We start from the raw sequence: 21,291 nt of genomic DNA, 5'->3' as shown, positions 1-21,291 counted from the left end.
ATGGAAATGGGCAAATCAAGGGACTCTCTAAGCTTGTTAGTGTCTACTGCAACCGTGCCTCCAGATTGCACATTTCTGATATTTAATTCATAGATCAACTCCTCTTTGCGCAAGTAATTAAGATGGAGAACATCGCGAGGGCCGGGCATGGTGACAGAACAATTTTGAAAAAGTCAAAAAATTCCAGCAGCTGAGAAAATGGTTAGAGTTCGGATCAAAACAATGTCTAGCCGTCAAAAGGGGCTAAATTGAGACCCATTCAACCACGCTCTGCTACCACTTGTTACCGTGTTTTGGTGGTAGTTATGCATGAAAGAAGGTGCTGGGTGGTGAATAGGTCTCAAGCTACTAAAGTGAAATTAATTTTAAAATTTAACAAGGTTATATTTTCTTTGCAAAATTAGGTAACAACAAATAGAACAGGTACTTAGTAGCCGAAACACGATTGAAAAATACATTTACATAGGTACCCCATTTGTGGCTCCAAAAGTCAGAAACATAATTCTTGAGCAAAGAACCCAACCTTACAATGAACACCATACAACAAAGGAGCCGAAAACCCCCAAACATGCCAGAAACATTTGCTTCCAATTACACCCAAAAGCCTCCTTGAGGCAGAGACGCAATTTTCAATAAAGGGCAACTTCCCCTTAAAATACAAGCCTATCATAGGCCACTCCGAACTCCACCTTTAAGCTGTCCTCAACGGCCATATACACAGAGGTAAAATACCCAACCTACTGAGGTCTGTTAAATGACAAGAAAGTTAATACATGACCTCTAAAATACAATTTGAGAGGAGGCGAATTTGCACTCCTAATACACTTTGCTTAAGACCTACTTGGCACTAGGCCATTAATACAAGGGCTAATCCCATACTACAGAGGTGACTTAATAACAATTTACATTACATTACGGAAGAATTGGTTGAGAAAAATACGTTCACCTCAAGACGATGTGAGTGGGAGCTCGAGAGGGTTAAGCACTCTCTATCCCGATATGTCGTTTGAAAGATAGAATAGATACCAGTAGTTTTTACATTTTAAAGGAAAGTTACATGGTGGAAGGCCTAGAACCCGCCCCGAGAGTTAAACTGCTGATCTAGCAACGAAAGAAGTTATTAATTGGCCATTACCTTGTGTTGAACGGCTGGAGAAGAAAGAGGCGCTTCCCGCCCCCTGCTGTGTACCTTACGCACTGAAAGATGGAACAGAAGTGGCCCGGAGACCCGAAAATCAGCAGTTTATATCCTCTCGCGGAAGGTTCTAGGCGTTAGGGGAAAGAAAACACCCTCCCACAAACTCTTTATTGGGTAGGACCCCGCAACAGATTCAAGTTGGGGGAAGATACACCAGATTGGTCATAAATTAATAGAAGAAATTCGGAATTGGATACATTCATAACAAGGGGAAGAAAGGGGTAAATATTGCCAACTTAAACAATGACAGAAAGAAATTTAACAAAGAACAAACTCTTGAAATTAAATTTTCTCCAAAAAAATAGTTCTTTGACTCCGCACTAGGTTGCACTATTGTAGATCTTCAGTAGTGTCCTCTAGAAGAGAAAGTTCACACTTCTTACTTCAAGCGAAACAAAAACACATCAAAAGTGACACAGTTCTAAAACTCCAAAATTTACAGGTAGTGACATCTTCTGAGAAGGTAGAAAATTAATACCGTCAATAAAGTTCAGACTTCCTCCAGCAGAGGAGTTTTAACTGGCGCGCATTTAAATTAGCGGCGTGGAGGTGTACCACCCGGTACAATTATTATTATTATTATATCAGTCCCTAGTTCGTGATTTTACTTTTCGTTTGCTGGGCGAGTTGGCCGTGTGGTTAGGGGCGCGCCCCTGTGAGCTTGCATCGGGGAGATAATTGGTTCAAGCCTCACTGTCGGCAGCTCTGAAGATGGTTCTCCGTGGTTTCCCATTTTCACACCAGGAAAATGCTGGGGAAGTACCTTAATTAAGGCTACGGGCACTTCCTTCCCACTGCTAGGCCTTTCCTAGCCCATCGTCGCCATAACACCTATCTGTGAAGGTGCGACATAAAACAAATTGTAAATAATTGTTGTACTTTTCCTTTCTTTACTGAAAGTGAGACACTGATATTAGCAGCATGAAATTACGTATAATATTTTAATAGGCCTACTTTGGTATCAATTTAAGTTTAGTCTTTGTCGAGTTTATTTGCCAATTCCTTCTTCCTGTTTTTTCTTTCTTTCTTTCTTTCAACATCTGCGACCACCGCATGTGTTAACCACGAAACAAATTATTCTGCAATATCGGTGTGTGCTGTGGTTCATGATCAAGTTTTTATATTTATATTTTGACATTAGAATAAATTAAATGTTAACATGTTTAAATAATCGACGCAAAATATGACAACCTTGCTTTTGACAGAGCTCACTTGCCTTTTAAACGACACGCGCCTCTTGTGTCCAGAGGAAAGAAACCGACTGACAACCCTCATTATCACTAGGGCGGGCAGAATAACAACCCTCATTATTACCAGGGTGGGCCAAGTTTTGAGATCAGAGGATACCGTGTGGGTATGCTTTGAGCGTCAGGACTATAGGGTAAGGATTATTCTGCCCGAAGGCAGGTCCGAACCTCCACAGAGGTGTTCCTGAGCCGGAGTTTACATGCGGTAGGGTGGCCAGTTCCTTTCCGCTCCTCCATTCCCTTACCCCCCACCAACAGCGCGTGGCAACCCATCCACTCCTGACCACGCCCAATGTTGCTTAACTTCGGAGATCTCACGGGATCCGGTGTTTCAACACGGCTACGCCCGTTGGCAAATTCTCCATAAGTACAATGAAAATTCTACACTGAATCAAAAGGATGTTTCTGAATCTGTGGGTATCCCTTCATCCAGCTTAAGAACATTAAAAAATTATAGGGAAGCTTTACCGACACAGCAAAGGGTGGTTGCAAACGTAAAAAACATGGAAAACATTAAGACATTGAAGAAATTTTTACCAAATGGATTCACCAATTCTGTGAGGCTTCAATCCCATTAAGTGGCCAAATCATGCAAGAAAAAGCACAAGAAACAGCAGGCTAATTAAATACAGATTTTAGTGCTTCGAGTGGTTGGCTTGATGGATTAAAGTCAAGTAAGTGGTGAATCAGAATCAATTAGGGATAGTGATGTAAAGGAATGGCAAAATGAAGTGCTACCTTGACTCATTAAAAATTATGCACCACGCGACATGTTTAACATGGATGAATGTGGCTTATTCTTTAAGCTAATGCACAACAGAAGCGGTAACAGTGCTTGTTGCTGCAAATGCCAATGGATCTGAAAAAATACCACTGTTAATGTTGGGGAAGTCAGCTGGACCACGATGTATTACAAACATTAAACGTCCGCCTTGTGAATATAAAAATCAAGCACATGCCTGGATGACTAGTGACTTGGTTTGCTGATTGGCTCAAAGAATTTGACCAAAAAATGGTAAAAGCCTGTTGCAAATTCCTGCTCTTTGTCGACAACTCTCCAGCTCAATAAAAAAAATGTGAACCTGAAAAATGTAGAACTGGCATTCCTGCCTGCCAACACAACCAGTAAACTCCAAACAATGGACCAGGGGGGGCATAATAGTGCTCAAGCATTTGCATCAAAAGCATGTTGTTCTATGATATCTGCAGTCCATCCACAGTGGAGCCGAAAACCGCATCACCTTATTGGATGCAATGAATTTCATCTCTGCTACATATACAGGGATCAAAGCGCAGACCATTGCCAATTGCTTTAATAAAGCAGGTTTTTTCAATGTAAGATTCTAAACATTGTTAGATATGGATACTGTATCTTGTCGGCCTTTTGTATAAAACAAACCCCGCTGTGGTGCAGACTACAGAATGTCGGCCTCTCGCCGCTGCTCTGTTAATTCAATCCCCAGTCACTCCATGAGAGGTTTATGCTGGACAAAGTTGAGGTAGCACGTGTTTTCACCAGGCACTCTGGTTTCTCCTGTCATCTTTCATTCCAGCAACACACTCCACAATCACTTCATTTCATTTCATTTGTTATTCAATAATGATTCCCCTGGAGTGCGACAATCCTCACCAGCTGGAACAACTCCTTCCTCAGCATTATTCACGGGCTTCATTCATCCAATTCCAGATCTGGTCGGTTAACTTTAAACAGGCTGTGGATTTTCAGTTTCTTTACAAATTTTTTTTGTTTTGCCAGGGGTTAATTTGGCTTTTAAATTTTTTTTGAGGGACATGGTACAATAACCGGTGAAACAAATTCCCCTGTGAAAACTGGTAACGATGAAGATTGGGCTGCTGTATGGGAGCAGTTTGGAGATGTTAACATGAAAGATTTTGTATCAATTGACAATGGTCTAGTGATGTCAGAAATCTGCGATGGCGACAACATGGTTGCAGATATTGAATCTGAAGATGAAAATATCCCCACACCAAATGCTCTCAGTGCTATCAATCTACTCTGAAATTACATTACTACTGCTATTCCTAGCAGCATATCAAGTGATGTGAAAAGCTACTTAAACCACATAGAAAATGTAATCTTTCACTGCAGTACGGTAGTACACACACTCGACAAGCATCAATCAAAGACTTGTTTAATAGGAAGTGATATAAAATTTGCATTTTGCATCAGAACTACAGTCATGAACAATAATGTGCTGTGCTGTAATAATAATAATAATAATAATAATAATAATAATAATAATAATAATAATAATAATAATAATAATAATAATAATCATAATCATCATTTTACAGTTCCAGTTTCCCAGGCCTCTTCCATTCTGTCTTATTGAGATACGTTCTGTTGTTAATGACATTCTCCAGTGTCCTTCCCCAATCTGCAATGCCCATCTTTATGATGTCCATCCAGTGGGTTCTTGGTCTTCCCACCATCCGTTTTCTTGCCACATATCTCTCCAAGTTAACCTAAGCTGTCCTTGTTGGCTCCATTCTCATTACATGCCCAAACCACCTCAATTTGGACATACTGACCCAATCTAACAATGATGTCTCAATCCCAGCTTCCTTTCTAACAATGCCATTCCTTAACTTGTCCAGTTTTGTTTTTTGAATTATGGACTTCAGGAACTTCATCTCAGATTCCTGCAACCTTGATGAATCCTTCTTAGTGAGGATGCAGGTTTTGATACCATAGGTTAAGATTTGTATGAAGTACTGATTGAATATGACCAGCTTTGACTTTGTTGGTACTTGGGGATTCCAGAGGAGTGTTCATACTTGATGGTAAAAGAGAGAGCTCTTCTGCACTCTATTTGCCACCTCCTTTGTGGTTAATGTATCTCGAGATATTACATTGCCAATGTATATAAAGTTTTCCACACTTTCTAGTGAATGCTTTCCTAGCACAATGTTTGCTGGTTGTCCCTCTCTGTTTATTGCAATCACTACTGTTTTGGGTTAACTTATCTTGAGATTGAATTCCTGGAACATAACCTTCCATTCATTGAGTCTCAACTGTACTTGTTCCTCAGTTTCTCCCTAGATCATAACATCATCAGCGAAAGACATTGTATTTAGTTCACCAGAGGTTTTCTTTTTGTACTGCATTATGTTATCCATGATGGTGATGAACAATAATGGGTAATATGCACAGCCTTGCTGGACTCCATTTTAATATAATAATAATAATAATAACAATAATAATGCTATTTGCTTTATGTCCCACTAACTACTTTTTGGTCTTCGGAGACACCGAGGTGCCGGAATTTAGTCCTGCAGAAGTTCTTTTACGTGCCAGTAAATCTACAAACACGAGGCTGACGTATTTGAGCACCTTCAAATACCACTGGACTGAGCCAGGATCGAACCTGCCAAGTTGGGGTCAGAAGGCCAGCGCCTCAACCGTCTGAGCCACTCAGCCCGGCGCCAGGACTCCATTTTGGTCTGGAACCAGGATGATTGTCGAAAACCATCTTCAGGCCTGCCGACAGTGGGATTCGAACCCACTATCTCCCGGATGCGAGCTCACAGCTGCGTGCCCCTAACCGCACAGTCAACTCGCCCAGTCTGAACTTTCCTCACCAGTCCCTTTTTCTCAGGCATTCCCATATCTTCTCTCCTGCAATGATGTCATATTCCTCCGCAGTATCAAGGAAAACCATAAACAGATCTTTGCCTTTTCCCAATATTTCCCCATTAACATACAGACACTGATGATCAGGTAACAATGCAGTAAAATAAAACACAGTAATAATAAAATACATTACTGAAATACTGTTTCCCAATTGTTTTCCCACCTCACAAATTATTTCCTGTCTACAGTGCTGCTCCTCTTATTATGAACTAAAACCACAGTCCCTAGAGCAGGGCTTTACTCTATTATGTATTTAAGAAACATATGAAAAGTAATCAGCACATAAAATGAAATAGAAATTTGGTTTAAAATTTTTAAAATGATATATGATCCTTTATTTTCTTAAATTTAAATGGAAAATCTAGAAAATCTAGCAGTTGATATGTTGATACAGTTGAAGTATTACATAAAATAAATTTCATTGTGCTAAGCCTGTATTCTCATAAGTATCACTTTAGCAATCCTTATCATATATCGAGCTCGATAGCTGCAGTCACTTAAGTGCGGCCATTATCCAGTATTTGGGAGATAGTAGGTTCGAACCCCACTGCCGGCAGCCCTGAAAATGGTTTTCTGTGGTTTCCCATTTTCACACCAGGCAAATGCTGGAACTGTACCTTAATTAAGGCCACGGCTGCTTCCTTCCCACTCCTAGTCCTTTCCTGTCCCATAAGGCCTATCTGTGTCGGTGCAACGTAAAGCAACTAGCAAAAAAAAAAAAAAAAAAAAAAAACCTTATCGTGTATTCCACCTTTACAATACAATTTGACTCTTTATTAATAGAGTACATAAAAATTGATACATGTTTCATCCCTAGTGGGACATCATCAGTTGACACACGAATAACAGACCTTATAAAAATTGTCACATGGATATTGGTATATATACACAGTGAAAAATACATTCACTTTACAGATAGAAATGACATATGATATCTTGTCCTTAAAAAAACAAATGCGAGTGCAACTTCATGATAAAAATCTGGAGTCTGTCCGTATGTTGAGCATAATTGATGTTGATGGATTGAGTTGTTCAAAAACATGGAACATTCAATTTATAGGTGGAACATTTGACTAGGACTGCATGTTTGTTGGCAGAGTATTGCATAAGTAATCCCCTGGCCTAAAAATAGAAAAATGCTGTGATACAAATGAAACACGTGAACTTGTGTAAGCAACATCTGGTTACTCACATCCTGTCCCATATGAATCAACCTGGCTCCTTCCAGGTTATGGCACTCATTGATTGCTGAGTTAGGAAGTCATTCTGGCAGCAAACTACCTGGGTGGGAAGTTGGGGAGGAATTGCCCGGATGTAATGCGAGGGGGAATATGCTGACCTTGTCTGCCACTTGGATTTGAAAAGTTTTTCTTGATAATCTCTTCAGAAAGTATATATAGTTCTTTGGAAATTTAATTTAAATTATAAGATGGATTAAGTTTTTGATTTAGATTTATAAATATGTTCTTGTAGATATTCATTAGGATCAGGTCTTGTTCCAGAGAAGTAAATGCCCCATAATCTACCATCTATATGTACCAATATCCATGTACAATTTTTATAAGGTCTGTTATTCATGTGTCGACTGATGATGTCCTGCTAGGGATGAAACATGTATTGATTTTCATGTAGTCTATTAATAAAGACTCAAATTGTATTGAAAATGTGGAGTACATGATGAGGATTGCTAAAGTGATACAGTTGAAGCTTGATTTAATGCGTTTGTCTGAGGACATGCTTTACCCTGTAGCATAGCTTAACCACGGTAAGTGGAAAATAAGCTATAGGGCGACAGAAGATTGGGAAAAAAAATAGTAGGCTACAAGAGAACACAATTCTATGAAAGACACTGTACCTAAAGTACACATATTCAACATTCCATTCTTCATAGGTAATAAATTTCATATTATTCCATCATGAAGAGCAATATAATGTAAAACAAAAGCTAAAGGTTTCTGCCTATTCAATATTATTTATTGTAACCTTAAAAAAATTACATACTGTAGATATTTGATGAAACTAGTTTCGGTCTTGCTAGAGATCATCATCAGTAAAAATCAATAAAGTGAAGGCAAGACATGAATTATAGATAAAATTTATGAAGCAAGCATGTGTTGTTGATATTCAGCGCAAGACAAGTAAATATTTAGATGTTAAACACTCATCAAGATCACACGTCTTGTGTAAGTTCTCAGTTTTCTTCCTATTTGAAGAATGCACTACACAGAACATCTGGTGAAACACTTATACTATCACTTGAAGAATCTTCTTGAATTCAGTTCAGCTAAAAAAAAAAAGTGTGAACAATAAATGGTATTGAATTTGGGGAGCTTCTGTTTTACGTTATTCCGCTCTTCACATGATTCATTATGTTCAATTTATCATTCACAGAGTATGCCTCTCTTTTGTGACATCACAACACCTGCACCAAACTAAAGATTTAACTAGGAGATTGTTTGACAAAGGCTAAAAAACAACAGGGTCACTTGGTTTGTAAGCGCAGGTGCAGGCAAACAATTTCATGTTAAACATAACGATGTTTTGTTAGGCCTTGTCCATGACTGTGAATTAATCCTTCATAAGAAATTAAATCCATTACCAGTCACGGACAGAGAGCTCTAATCCCTCGAATTGACTTAACAATATGCGATAAAACACTTCAATTTTTTTTTAAAGAATCATCAATTTCTATTTCGATTGGCATTTTGCATCATGATCAACAAACCTCAAGGGATGTGAAGGTCTCTATTTATCTCAGTCAGTTAAATGTTTCAGTGACAATATTTTAAAGATGCAATAGTACCAAAAGGTAACTGTACAAGGAATGCACTGAGCAAGTGGCTGCATGGTTTGGGTCATGTAGCTATCAGCTTGCATTCGGGAGATAATGGGTTCGAACCTCACTGTCGGCAGCCCTGAAGATGGTTTTCTGTGATTTTCCATTTTCACACCAGGAAAATTCTGGGGCTTTACCCTAACTAAGACCATGGTCACTTCTTTCCTATTTCTATTCATTTCTTGTCCCATCATCGCCATAAGACCTACTTGTGTCGGTGTGACGTAAAGAAAACTGTAAAAGAATGAAGTACAAGGAAGGTCGTATATAAAGAAATCCATCAATAAATATTCACCCCATTGACCATCATGTCTTGATGGCTTTCAGCTAGTAGTAGTAGTAGTAGTAGTAGTAGTAGTAGTAGTAGTAGTAGTAGTAGTAGTAGTAGTAGTTGTTGTTGTTGTTGTTGTCATCCTAACCATCCTAGCCCCTAGTTCATGATTTTGATTTTGCTTTCGTTACTGTAAGTGGAAAACTGATATTGGCAACAGAAAATAGGCCTAATTTGTTATTAAGTTTAATGTTTTGAGAGACCTTCTATTTGTATGTATAAATAGCTCATGGCATCCATTTAAAGGGATTTGAAAGTTCTTTGTCAAGTTTATTTGCCAATTCTTTCTTTCTTTCTTTCTTTCTTTCTTTCTTTCTTTCTTTCTTTCTTTCTTTCTTTCTTCTAACATCTGCAACCACCACCCATGTTATACATGACGCAAAATTATACTTCAGTATTGATTTGTGCTGTGATTCATAATCAGTCTTTTATATTTTGTCTTAAGAATAAATTACCGTCTGAGCCACTCAGCCTGATTTATTCCTTGCAATTTTGTTTTTTATTTAAATGCAGATATATGACTTGTTAACGATTTTTGCCAGAATTTATATTTAGAGTCTGCAATGCTTGTAAAATATCCCTAGCACTGCAGGATAAATGACCCCCATTCTGAGGGTTAAGTTATGTTTAACCAGATATAGATTCTTAAAGACACTTGACTTCGTTATTCAATAAAGCTGTGGGATAAGTTTATTGGTTTCTCCATATAACACAGTTTATGTATAAACTTCCTGCAAAATTGCTGAAACACACTCTTAACTTACCAGGTGTAGATTCTAAAGGTGGTTCTGAGTCAAGATTTCTGTATTGCAGTATTCTCTCCACAGATACAGACTGACTGACAACTTCAGTCAACATTAGGACTCCATATTGCAGCATTCCCGTCAGAATCAGTGACTGTGAGATAGCAAGACCAACACTGGCACCACTGACGTTCTCTGTGGAAGATTTACAAATAGATGATGGATTATTCATTGATTCATTTTCCTTAGTAAGCAACAGAGCTTAAACATGTTCAAGTTACAGTGGACATTTGAATAATTAAAACTTTATTACACCAGTCACACCTGAAACAAGTTACACTGTTTAATAAACTAGCTGTTACCCGCAGCTTCGCCAGCATGGATTTTGTAATTTGATAAAAGTAATCGTTCCTTGGTACTGCACTAATATTTCATCTAAAATCCCTAAAGTATAAAAACTCACCGAAAAATTGAGTACCGAGCTCGATAGCTGCAGTCGCTTAAGTGCGGCCAGTATCCAGTATTCGGGAGATAGTGGTTTTGAACCCCCACTGTCGGCAGCCCTGAAGATGGTTTTCCATTGTTTCCCATTTTCACACCAGGCAAATGCTGGGGCCATACCTTAATTAAGGCCACAGTTGCTTCCTTCCCTATCCTAGCCCTTTCCTGTCCCATCATCGCCATAAGACCTATCTATGTCAGTGCAATGTAAAGCAACTTGTAAAAAAAAAAAAAAAGAAGATTATCAGCTGGTGAGAGAAAATGCACCCGTCAAATATTGTAAGGATGCATTCGCTCTTTGTACAGTGTCCTACGCATGATCCAAGTTGTTACACCAATGGCACGAGTTATACTACACGTACTGTGCCTGGGAACATCGTCTACCATTGTCGGGATGTCTTCTTCGGCGTCTAGGATTGTACATGGCCATTCTGGCCCTCACTTTTCATAGCAGGATGTAACACAACCAGTATCATAAACACACCTTACTACAGGAAGCACTGTTGTTGGATGTGGCACCCGTCTGTTGGGAATACTTTCCCGATAGATTTGCGGAGCACGATCTGTATTCAGTTGTGCCTCACCATACGCTAGCAGCATATTGAGGTATTTGTGGTTTTCACACCCTGGCATTATTCAAATACTACTACTATGTAACTTGCGTATGACTAGTACAGACGATAATTCGCCTCCCTGACAGCTGTTATTCAGGTGAAGGTCAGGCAGGCAGCTCATAATTTTAGTCCGGTTTCATGGAGGGGGCAAGAACCCATTTAACCACATCCCCGTTTGTAGGAACAACAGAGCACAGAGCTCGCATAAGACACGTCTTGTGCTGTCACATAACTGCTTACGTTGAATGTTCTCCCACAGTGTGATTATCATGGACTTTTGGGAGAACTACTCACCATATGCAGAAACACCCCAGAGCACATTTCTTCATTTTATTATAATGCACAATATAGTGCAAGGAAGGAAAGGGAGGAGTTGTAGAAGACAGGTGGTCTAATGTTCTAAGGGGAAGGAGATTGCAGGCCAAGGGCTCTATTCAGGATCAGAATTCAGGACAGGTGTCTGTGCGAAATCGGTACGAGTCACTCCAGGTAGAACAACAGAGGGAAGATGAGGGACAGGGAACTGTTGCTGAGATGCGTGGAAGTAGGAGGAAGGGAAAAGGTAGGAAAGGGAAATGTAGAGTAGAGGATAGGAAAAGACAGGTGGAACAGGGTCATGGGAAGGAGAAAAGGGAGGAGGAAGTAGCTTCTGCAGCTATCAGGAAAGATAGGGCTGACCAGGAGGGGAGGCGATCAAATGAGGTGGGTAGGGTTGAGGCTCTGGTCATGGGGGATTCCATCGTTAGACACGTGGGGAAAGTGTGTGGAGGAAAGGGAACCAGGGTAGAATGTTATCCAGGAATTAGGTTGAGGCAGATGTTGAGGAAAGTAGAAGAGAGGGAGGAGGGGAAGGAGAAGGTAGTAGTGTTTCACGTTGGTACCAACAACGTAAGGCAAGCTGATATAAGTACCAACATAGTTGGAGATGTGTGGGATCTGGTAAATGCAGCACGGGTGAAGTTTAAGAAAGCGGAGATTGTTATTAGTGGAATACTGTGTAGGAGGGATACTGACTGGAGGGTGATTGGGGATTTAAATGAGACTATGGAATGGGTATGTGGGAAACTGGGAGTGAAATTTCTAGATCCTAATGGGTGGGTAGGAGATAGGGATCTGCGCTCGGATGGCCTTCATTTAAACCGCAGTGGTACGTATAAGTTAGGAAATTTGTTTGGAAGGGTAATAGGGAGGTACATTAAGGGAAACGGGATGGCCTAGGGAGCGGTGATAAGGGAACAGGGAACTGGAAATCAAGTAGGGATGACATAAAATTGTTAGTGTTGAACTGTAGAAGTATTGTAAAGAAAGGAATAGAATTAAGTAATTTAATAGATATATATTTACCAGATATTGTAATAGGAGTTGAATCATGGCTGAGAAATGATATAATGGATGCAGAAATTTTCTCACGGCACTGGAGTGTGTATCGTAGAGATAGGATAGGAAAGGTGGGAGGGGGAGTTTTCATTCTGGTGAAAGAAGAATTTGTAAGCTACGAAAAAGTTAAAGATGAGACACATGAAATTCTAGGTGTAAGGCTCATTTCTAAAGATAATAGGCAACTTGATATATTTGGAGTGTACAGATCGGGAAAGGGTAGCACTGATGCGGATTCAGAATTATTTGATAGGATAGTCAGCTATGTGGGAAACGACATGGAAAGAAATGTGATTGTAGTGAGAGATCTGAATTTGCCAGATGTAAATTGGGAAGGAAATGCGAACGACAGGAAGCATGACCAACAAATGGCAAATAAGTTAATATGGGAAGGACAGCTGATTCAGAAAGTGATGGAACCAACCAGAGGGAAAAGTATTTTGGATGTGGTGCTGATAAAACCAGATGAGCTCTATAGGGAAACTGAAGTAATAGATGGTATTAGTGATCATGAAGCTGTTTTTGTGGTAGTTAAAAATAAATGTGATAGAAAGGAAGGTCTTAAAAGTAGGACTGTTAGGCAGTACCATATGGCTGATAAAGCAGGTATGAGACAGTTTCTAAAAAGTAACTATGATCGGTGGAAAACGGTAAATAAAAATGTAAACAGACTCTGGGATGGGTTTAAAGAAATTGTTGAGGAATGCAAAAACAGGTTTGTACCTTTAAGGGTGGTAAGGAATGGTAAAGACCCACCTTATTATAATAGAGAAATAAAGAGACTAAGAAGGAGGTGCAGACTGGAAAGAAATAGAGTTAGAAATAGCTGTGGGAGTAAGGAGAAATTGAAGGAACTTACTAGAAAATTGAATTTGGCAAAGAAGGCAGCTAAGGATAACATAATGGCAAGCATAATTGGCAGTCATACAAAGTTTAGTGAAAAATGGAAGGGTATGTATAGGTATTTTAAGGCAGAAACAGGTTCCAAGAAGGACATTCCAGGAATAATTAATGAACAAGGGGAGTGTGTATGTGAGGATCTTCAAAAGGCAGAAGTATTCAGTCAGCAGTATGTCAAGATTGTTGGTTACAAGGATAATGTCGAGATAGAGGAAGAGACTAAGGCCAAAGAAGTAATAAAATTTACATATGATAACAATGACATTTACAATAAGATACAAAAGTTGAAAACTAGAAAAGCAGCTGGAATTGATCAGATTTCTGGGGATATACTAAAGACAATGGGTTGGGATATAGTACCATATCTGAAGTACTTATTTGATTATTGTTTGGCCGAAGGAGCTATACCAGATGAATGGAGAGTTGCTATAGTAGCCCCTGTGTATAAAGGAAAGGGTGATAGACATAAAGCTGAAAATTACAGGCCAGTAAGTTTGACATGCATTGTATGTAAGCTTTGGGAAGGCATTCTTTCTGATTATATTAGACATGTTTGTGAAATTAATAACTGGTTCGATAGAAGGCAATTCGGTTTTAGGAAAGGTTATTCCACTGAAGCTCAACTTGTAGGATTCCAGCAAGATATAGCAGATATCTTGGATTCTGGAGGTCAAATGGACTGTATCGCGATTGACATGTCTAAAGCATTTGATAGGGTGGATCATGGGAGACTACTGGCAAAAATGAGTGCAATTGGACTAGACAAAAGAGTGACTGAATGGGTTGCTATATTTCTAGAAAATAGATCTCAGAGAGTTAGAGTAGGTGAAGCTTTGTCTGACCCTGTAATAGATGAGAGGGGAGTTCCTCAGGGCAGTGTTATCGGACCTTTATGTTTTCTTATATATGTAAATGATATGAATAAAGGAGTGGAATCGGAGGTAAGGCTTTTTGCGGATGATGTTATTCTCTATAGAGTGATAAATAAGTTACAACATTGTGAGCAACTGCAACGTGACCTCGAAAATATTGTGAGATGGACAGCAGGCAATGGTATGTTGATAAATGGGGTTAAAAGTCAGGTTGTGAGTTTCACAAATAGGAAAAGTCCTCTCAGTTTTAATTACTGCGTTGATGGGGTGAAAGTTCCTGTTGGGGATCATTGTAAGTATCTAGGTGTTAATATAAGGAAAGATCTTCACTGGGGTAATCACATAAATGGGATTGTAAATAAAGGGTACCGATCTCTGCACATGGTTATGAGGGTGTTTAGGGGTTGTAGTAAGGATGTAAAGGAGAGTGCATATAAGTCTCTGGTAAGACCCCAACTAGAGTATGGTTCCAGTGTATGGGACCCTCACCAGGATTACGTGATTCAAGAACTGGAAAAAATCCAAAGAAAAGCAGCTCGATTTGTTCTGGGTGATTTCCGACAAAAGAGTAGCGTCACAAAAATGTTGCAATGTTTGGGTTGGGAAGAATTGAGAGAAAGAAGAAGAGCTGCTCGACTTAGTGGTATGTTCCGAGCTGTCAGCGGAGAGATGGCGTGGAATGACATTAGTAGACGAATAGGTTTGAATGGCGTTTATAAAAGTAGGAAAGATCACGATATGAAGATAAAGTTGGAATTCAAGAGGACAAACTGGGGCAAATATTAATTTATAGGAAGGGGAGTTAGGGATTGGAATAACTTACCAAGGGAGATGTTCAATAAATTTCCAACTTCTTTGAAATCATTTCGGAAAAGGCTAGGAAAACAACAGATAGGGAATCTGCCACCTGGGCGACTGCCCTAAATGCAGATCAGTATTGATTGATTGATTGACAAAGCCTATAGGATGTCCAGTTAGTCTGCTAGACACCTCTACATACCATAAAGAAGTCCAGCTCCATGGCTAAATGGTTAGCGTGCTGGCTTTTGGTCACAGGGGTCCTGGGTTTGATTCCCGGCAGGATCGGGAAGTTTAACCTTAATTGGTTAATAACGCTGGCACGGGGGCTGGGTGTATGTGTCGTCTTCATCATTATTTCATCCTCATCATGATGCGCAGGTCACCTATGGGTGTCAAATCAAAAGACCTGCATCTAGCAAGCCGAACTTGTCCTCGGACACTCCCGGCACTAAAGGCCATACACTATTTCATTTACCATAAAGAAAACATTTTTCCCGCTAAACCACGCACATTTTAATATGCAATTTGCAGGTTTTTCAGCTCTTACTGACCTGGGGCATCGTATGTTCCCGGCTGCCTCATTATACCCCACCCACCCTGTTGAAAATTGGTATTTGGAATCTCCTTTAAAAGTAAAGAAACACGCATTTTGTGTTTTTGTAAATTCCACTTAAAGGGGGTGTGAAAAGAACTGAAAAGAGATTGAATTGTTTTTATGAGGATACTCATATATCTCAAAAACTGAAGATGTTACAGACATGAAAATTTGTATTTGGGCTCTTCTTTAAAAATAAATAAAACACAATCCTTTGTTTTGGGAAAATCCAATTAAGGCTGGGTAAATTAATTAATAAATGAGTGTAATTATTTGTATGAGGATACTTATATCACATAAAGAAAGGATGTTTCAGACGTGTAAATTGGTATTTGGAATCTCCTTTAGAAATAAAGGAACACACATTTTATGTTTGGGGTGGGAATCAACTTCAGGGGGGTGTAAAAGGAGTTTAATTTTTTTATGAGGATATAAATTAGAAGTGGGCTTTAAACAATACACCCCTAAGGCGTTTTGATTAGGGGATAACAAATGATGACAAAAACATACGTTATATGAAACCGTTTGTATTACGAAGTTAAAATGTCAAACAATATCCTAGGTGTTGAACAACTGGGTCACCTATGGGTGTCAAATCAAAAGACCTGCATCTAGCAAGCCGAACTTGTCCTCGGACACTCCCGGCACTAAAGGCCATACACTATTTCATTTACCATAAAGAAAACATTTTTCCCGCTAAACCACGCACATTCAAATTCAACCCCTCAGAGAGTTAAATGGGGGCTAGTAAGTAAAGTAAATTCATATCCTCATCCCGAGGTGGTGCAGCTCTTTTCAGGCACACCCCCATTGGAGGTGAGCTGCATGTACCATTTCAACCACATACCAGCTCTCCTGCCATTCTTAAATTTCTGGCAGTACCAGGAATCGAACCCGGGCCCCCGAGGATGGCAGCTAATAACACTAACTGTTACGCTACAGAGGCAGACAAATGGGGGCTAGGATCCAAAAACAAATATATTAATTCCTTCCTGCAAAATGGTTTAATGTACGAAGACAAAATTCCAAATAGCAGTATATATTTTAAATCCTAGGTGTGAAATAGGAAATATTCTTAAACGTTCCACCAGTAAAGTGTCAACTGAGGTTAGCTCTGTAAACTAAATTATTCATCCCTCCAAAACCGTTTGGCATACAAAGTTGTAATTTAATTAGATGGGTCTTCTTTTATGTCCTAGGTGTAAAATACCGTATACTTCAAAACATTTCTCCCTTAAGAGGTTTAGATGGTAGCTGACTCTCAAAAAACACAATATCCATTCTTCTGAAACCGTTTCAGACATGAACATAACTTTTTTTTATGAAGGGTGGTCTTCTATATCCTAGATGTTAATATATATTTCAAAACATTCACCCCTTAAGAAAGTATTCATTCCTCCATTACTGATCGACGTACAAAATCAAAATTTCACAGGTTGGTCACTTTTATGTCCTAGATGTTAAATCAGATATGGTTTAAAGTATTCAAATTCTTCTGTACAGCGTGCAAGTGAGTGGTGGGTTATAAAATAAATAGTCATTCCCCCAAAACAATTAGACGTATGAAATGTGGACGTATTTTACAGGCTCAGCTAACAGTGGACTCTCCAAAATGTAAAACTTTGAATAATAACTTTCATTTTAAAGCCATAGCAAAGCATGGGTATCTTGCTAGGATATATATATATATAAAATAATAATAATAATAATAATAATAATAATAATAATAATAATAATAATAATAATGTTCTAGTGTTTCAGTGTTTAGAATATGAATCTTTCATTATTTATATTCCCAGTCCTGTACGAGAGAAGCAAGAAAAGTAGTTCTCTGATATCATTTAACTGTCTCCATTGTTATGTTGAATATATTAAGAATATATTAAAGGCTGTGCATATTACAAGACTGGTTTTAAATGACAGTATACTTGCCTTTCCCAATTACGTGGAAGCTCACAGTCACAATAGTAATGAAGATCCCACTGATAATGTCAAGCCACAATCCAAGAGCAGTATTAATTGACAATACAAGGCTCCATGAAGAACTGTGCTGGTCCTTTAAGAGCAAAGATGAAATAGAACTAATTAGTAATTTACCACCTATATAAATAAAATGACAGTTTTGTCTGTACATTTAAAATGTTTGCATCACACTTAGTTTTTTATCTCAGATTAGGTAGTGTACCAGGACAGGTCACAGGATAAGGAGCATGAGAATGGTCTTAGGGAGTGTTCAGTTCTTAGGAGACGGTACAGAGAAAGGAGTTCACAGTGCAAAATAATAGATGTTATTTTTCTAAGATTAAATTTATTTAACTGATATGATGCATAAATAACCTCTTTACTATTTCACATGTGAAATCAGAAGTTAACTGTAACTCTTTTCAGTTGGATATATTATTGCTTGTTGTACGCAGTGTTAAGAATCCTAATAAATGCTTGTGATGAACAAAATTTGAAAATAAACCAAACTTCTTTATTAAGTAAATATTGCTTCATAATTTCCTAGAGTCCTTTTAGAAATGTCACTCAAAAACCTAAAGTCTTTCTAGAAATATCACTTGAAACCTAAAGTACCTCTATTATGAGCACTTCACATTCCTAAAGTCTTACTAAAATTATTATATGGAATACCTGAAGTCTTTTCTAATCTTATCACTTGAAATTTCTAAACTATTTTTATAGAATTATCACTTTAAAAATCTAAAGTCTATTTAGATTAGTACTTGGAAAGAGAAAATACAAAGTTATGATATCAGGAAGTCTAATATGACTTTGTAACTGACTAGTGTTATTTAACACTTTGAATTAAGCAAATGCCTTCAAAAATTTTGTTGAAAGCAATCACTGTCTTTACAGTTCAAAAATTTGATGTTAAATGCACTCATATCACCTGAATCATTTTTCATACTGGAACTGGTGAATGCGGTCCAGCGAACAGCATTTGGGAACTCTGCCAGTGTCCTGATATCTATCATAACACCACGTACAATCTCCCAGGATGTACCATGTTCAATCCCATGTGTACCATCTCCCACGCTGCACCACGTTTAATCCCACGTCATATCAGGTGTCAGGTTAATATGAAGGATAAACACTCGGTCAAGATTTCTAGCATCACTTAATAAATTGTGCTGACACAAGAAAGTTTAATTGACAATTTAAATTGTGAGTGTTGAACTGGCACAATTCATTTAAGTAAACCATTAGTAAAACAGCACTTAGTATCACAGTTCAAATCATGTTTTTCTAATTCTCCTTGAATACTTTTAATAAGTTCTATTTCATTTCTAAGTTTACCAACATCAGCCTTAAATGAATCTCTAAGATTTTCTTGTACTTGTGTCATTTTAAGCTCTGCCTGAGAGATATTACTGTGTGATTCTTGAAATTCAGCTTTAAGGTCTTTTAAAACGGCAGCGAATGATTCTACAGATGGAAGAATTGCTCTGAGATCTTTATCGATAGACTCTATCACTTGAGTTTTAATTTCTTCCTTAAGGGACTCTAAATTTTCATTGAATTGCTTATTCATTTAATTGAGTTTAGCCTCTACTTTCATACTTGAATTGGCAAATCTTTTTCCATGCATACGTCTGCTTCTCTAAATCATTGTTCCAGCATGGCATTCGATTCAGTAAGCCTATTATTGATAGTTCTATCAGCTTCAGCAAACTTCTTATCTATAGCCAATTGAGTTTCAGTAAACCTAGCTTCCAGAGTCTGATTAACATTAGTGGTTAATTCTTCAACTTTAGCATTAGTTTGATCAATTTTAGCATTAGACTCAACCATCTGTGTTTTAATTCTGTCACTTTGCATGTTTAATTGAGCGGTGGATTCATTCATCTGTATATTCATCTGCACTACGTGACTATTAATTCTATCTATCTTGGTGTTCTGGTCGTTAATGCTATGCCTAAGTGCTTCAATGGCAGCTATCAGATTATCCATGAAGATGAAATTATTCTAAGTTTCACCAGAAGAATGTATCCGTTGATCTGTTAATGCAGTTAAATGGAAGTCTTGTTGTATCAAAAGATGCCTTAAAAATGATTAAATTCATAAGATTTAAATACACTTGAACGTTTGAATTTTAAGTTTGATGCTACTCCATTCGAAACAAAAATATTAAATGTCATTGATTATGTTTCTTGCCGTAATTCCAATTCTTAAATGTTTGGCGCATTTATTACTATTACTTGGTGTGTTATGTAGTTCCAGTCTAGGCCTATGCACATTTGGCGCTATCTATTACTTTACTTGGTGTGGCTCCGATTTAGGCCGTTTGACGATCGGGCACCATCTATTACTATTACTCTTTCTCTGTACCAGGAAAAGGAGCATGAGAATGATCTTAAGGAGTGTTCACTTCTTAGAAGCCAGAACAGAAAGGAGTTTGCAGTGCAAAATATTAGATGTTATTTAGATTAAATTTATTTAACTGATATGATGCATAAATAACCTCTTTACTATTTTGCATGTGAAGTCAGAAGTTAACTGTAACTCTTTTCTGTTGGATTTATTATTGCTTGTTGTACGCATTGTTAAGAATCCTAATAAATACTTGTGACGAACGAAATTTGAAAATAAATCAATCGTTTTAGAAGTCTTTTTAGAAATGTCACTCAAAAACCTAAAGTCTTTCTAGAAATATCGGTTGAAACCTAAAGTCCCTCTATAATTAGCACTTCACATTCCTAAAGTCTTTCTAAAATTATTATTTGGAATACCTAAAGTCTTTTCTAGTATTATCACTTGAAATTTCTAAAGTATTTTTATAGAATTATCACTTGAAATTTCTAGTCTTTTTAAATTAGTACTTGGAAAGAGAAAATATGAAGTTACAATTTCAGGAAGTCTAATATGACTTTGTAACTGACTAGTGTTATTTAACACTTTGAAATTAAGCGAATGACTTCAAAAAATTTGTTGAAAGTAATCACTGTCTTTACAGTTCAAAAGTATGATGTTAAATGCAATCATATCGCCTGAATCATTTTTCATACTGGAACTGGTGAATGTGGTTCAGCAAACAGCATTTGGGAACTCTGTCGGTGTCATGACGTCCACCATAGGACCACGTACCATCTCCCACTCTGTACCATGCTCAATCCCATGCTGTACCACATTTAATCCCACGTTGTATCAGGTGTCAGGATGATATGAGGGTTAAACACTCGGTCAAGATTTCTAGCATCACTTAATAAATTGTGCTGACACGAGAAATTTCAATTGACAGTTTAAATTGTGAGTGTTGAACTAGCATGATTCAATTAAGTAAACCACTAGTAAAACAGCACTTAGTATCACAGTTCGAATCACAGTCTATCATGTAAAGTTTAAAATGAGACGCACAGTTCTGAACAAAGGTAAGTTGACTAGCTAGGAATACACTTTGAAATAAAAGCACAGTTGGAAATAGCTATGGTTTCGAAGCACAGTTCAAATGGACACAGTTCAGAAGATTCTACCTTTAAAACACAGTTCAAAGCACAGTTTTTAAATAATTCATTCTATTTACACACTGTCTTTCTAAAGCTCACTCTATTGGGTTGAAAATGAAACACGAAGACTAAAGATTGTCGTGTTATGAAATGCAAATTCAGTTCTCTCATCAC

The 21,291-nt window shown here is 38.0% G+C and overlaps 1 protein-coding gene across 2 annotated transcripts in view; it reads right to left on the bottom strand.

Moving 5' to 3' along the window:
• Positions 1-21,291, bottom strand: part of LOC136866194 (ATP-binding cassette sub-family C member 4) — a 371,709-nt gene that overhangs the window by 57,266 nt on the left and 293,152 nt on the right. For both annotated transcript variants that reach the window (XM_067142938.2, XM_067142939.2), the window contains exons 18-19: positions 17,603-17,726; positions 10,032-10,205 (exon numbers count right to left, since the gene is read on the bottom strand). In XM_067142938.2, the coding sequence (XP_066999039.2) occupies positions 10,032-10,205; positions 17,603-17,726 (298 nt within the window). The remainder of the gene's footprint in view (positions 1-10,031; positions 10,206-17,602; positions 17,727-21,291) is intronic.

The sequence above is a fragment of the Anabrus simplex genome, chromosome 3 (genome assembly GCF_040414725.1).
Source record: "Anabrus simplex isolate iqAnaSimp1 chromosome 3, ASM4041472v1, whole genome shotgun sequence".
Taxonomy (NCBI): domain Eukaryota; kingdom Metazoa; phylum Arthropoda; class Insecta; order Orthoptera; family Tettigoniidae; genus Anabrus; species Anabrus simplex.
This window is presented reverse-complemented; position numbering and strand designations above follow the sequence as displayed.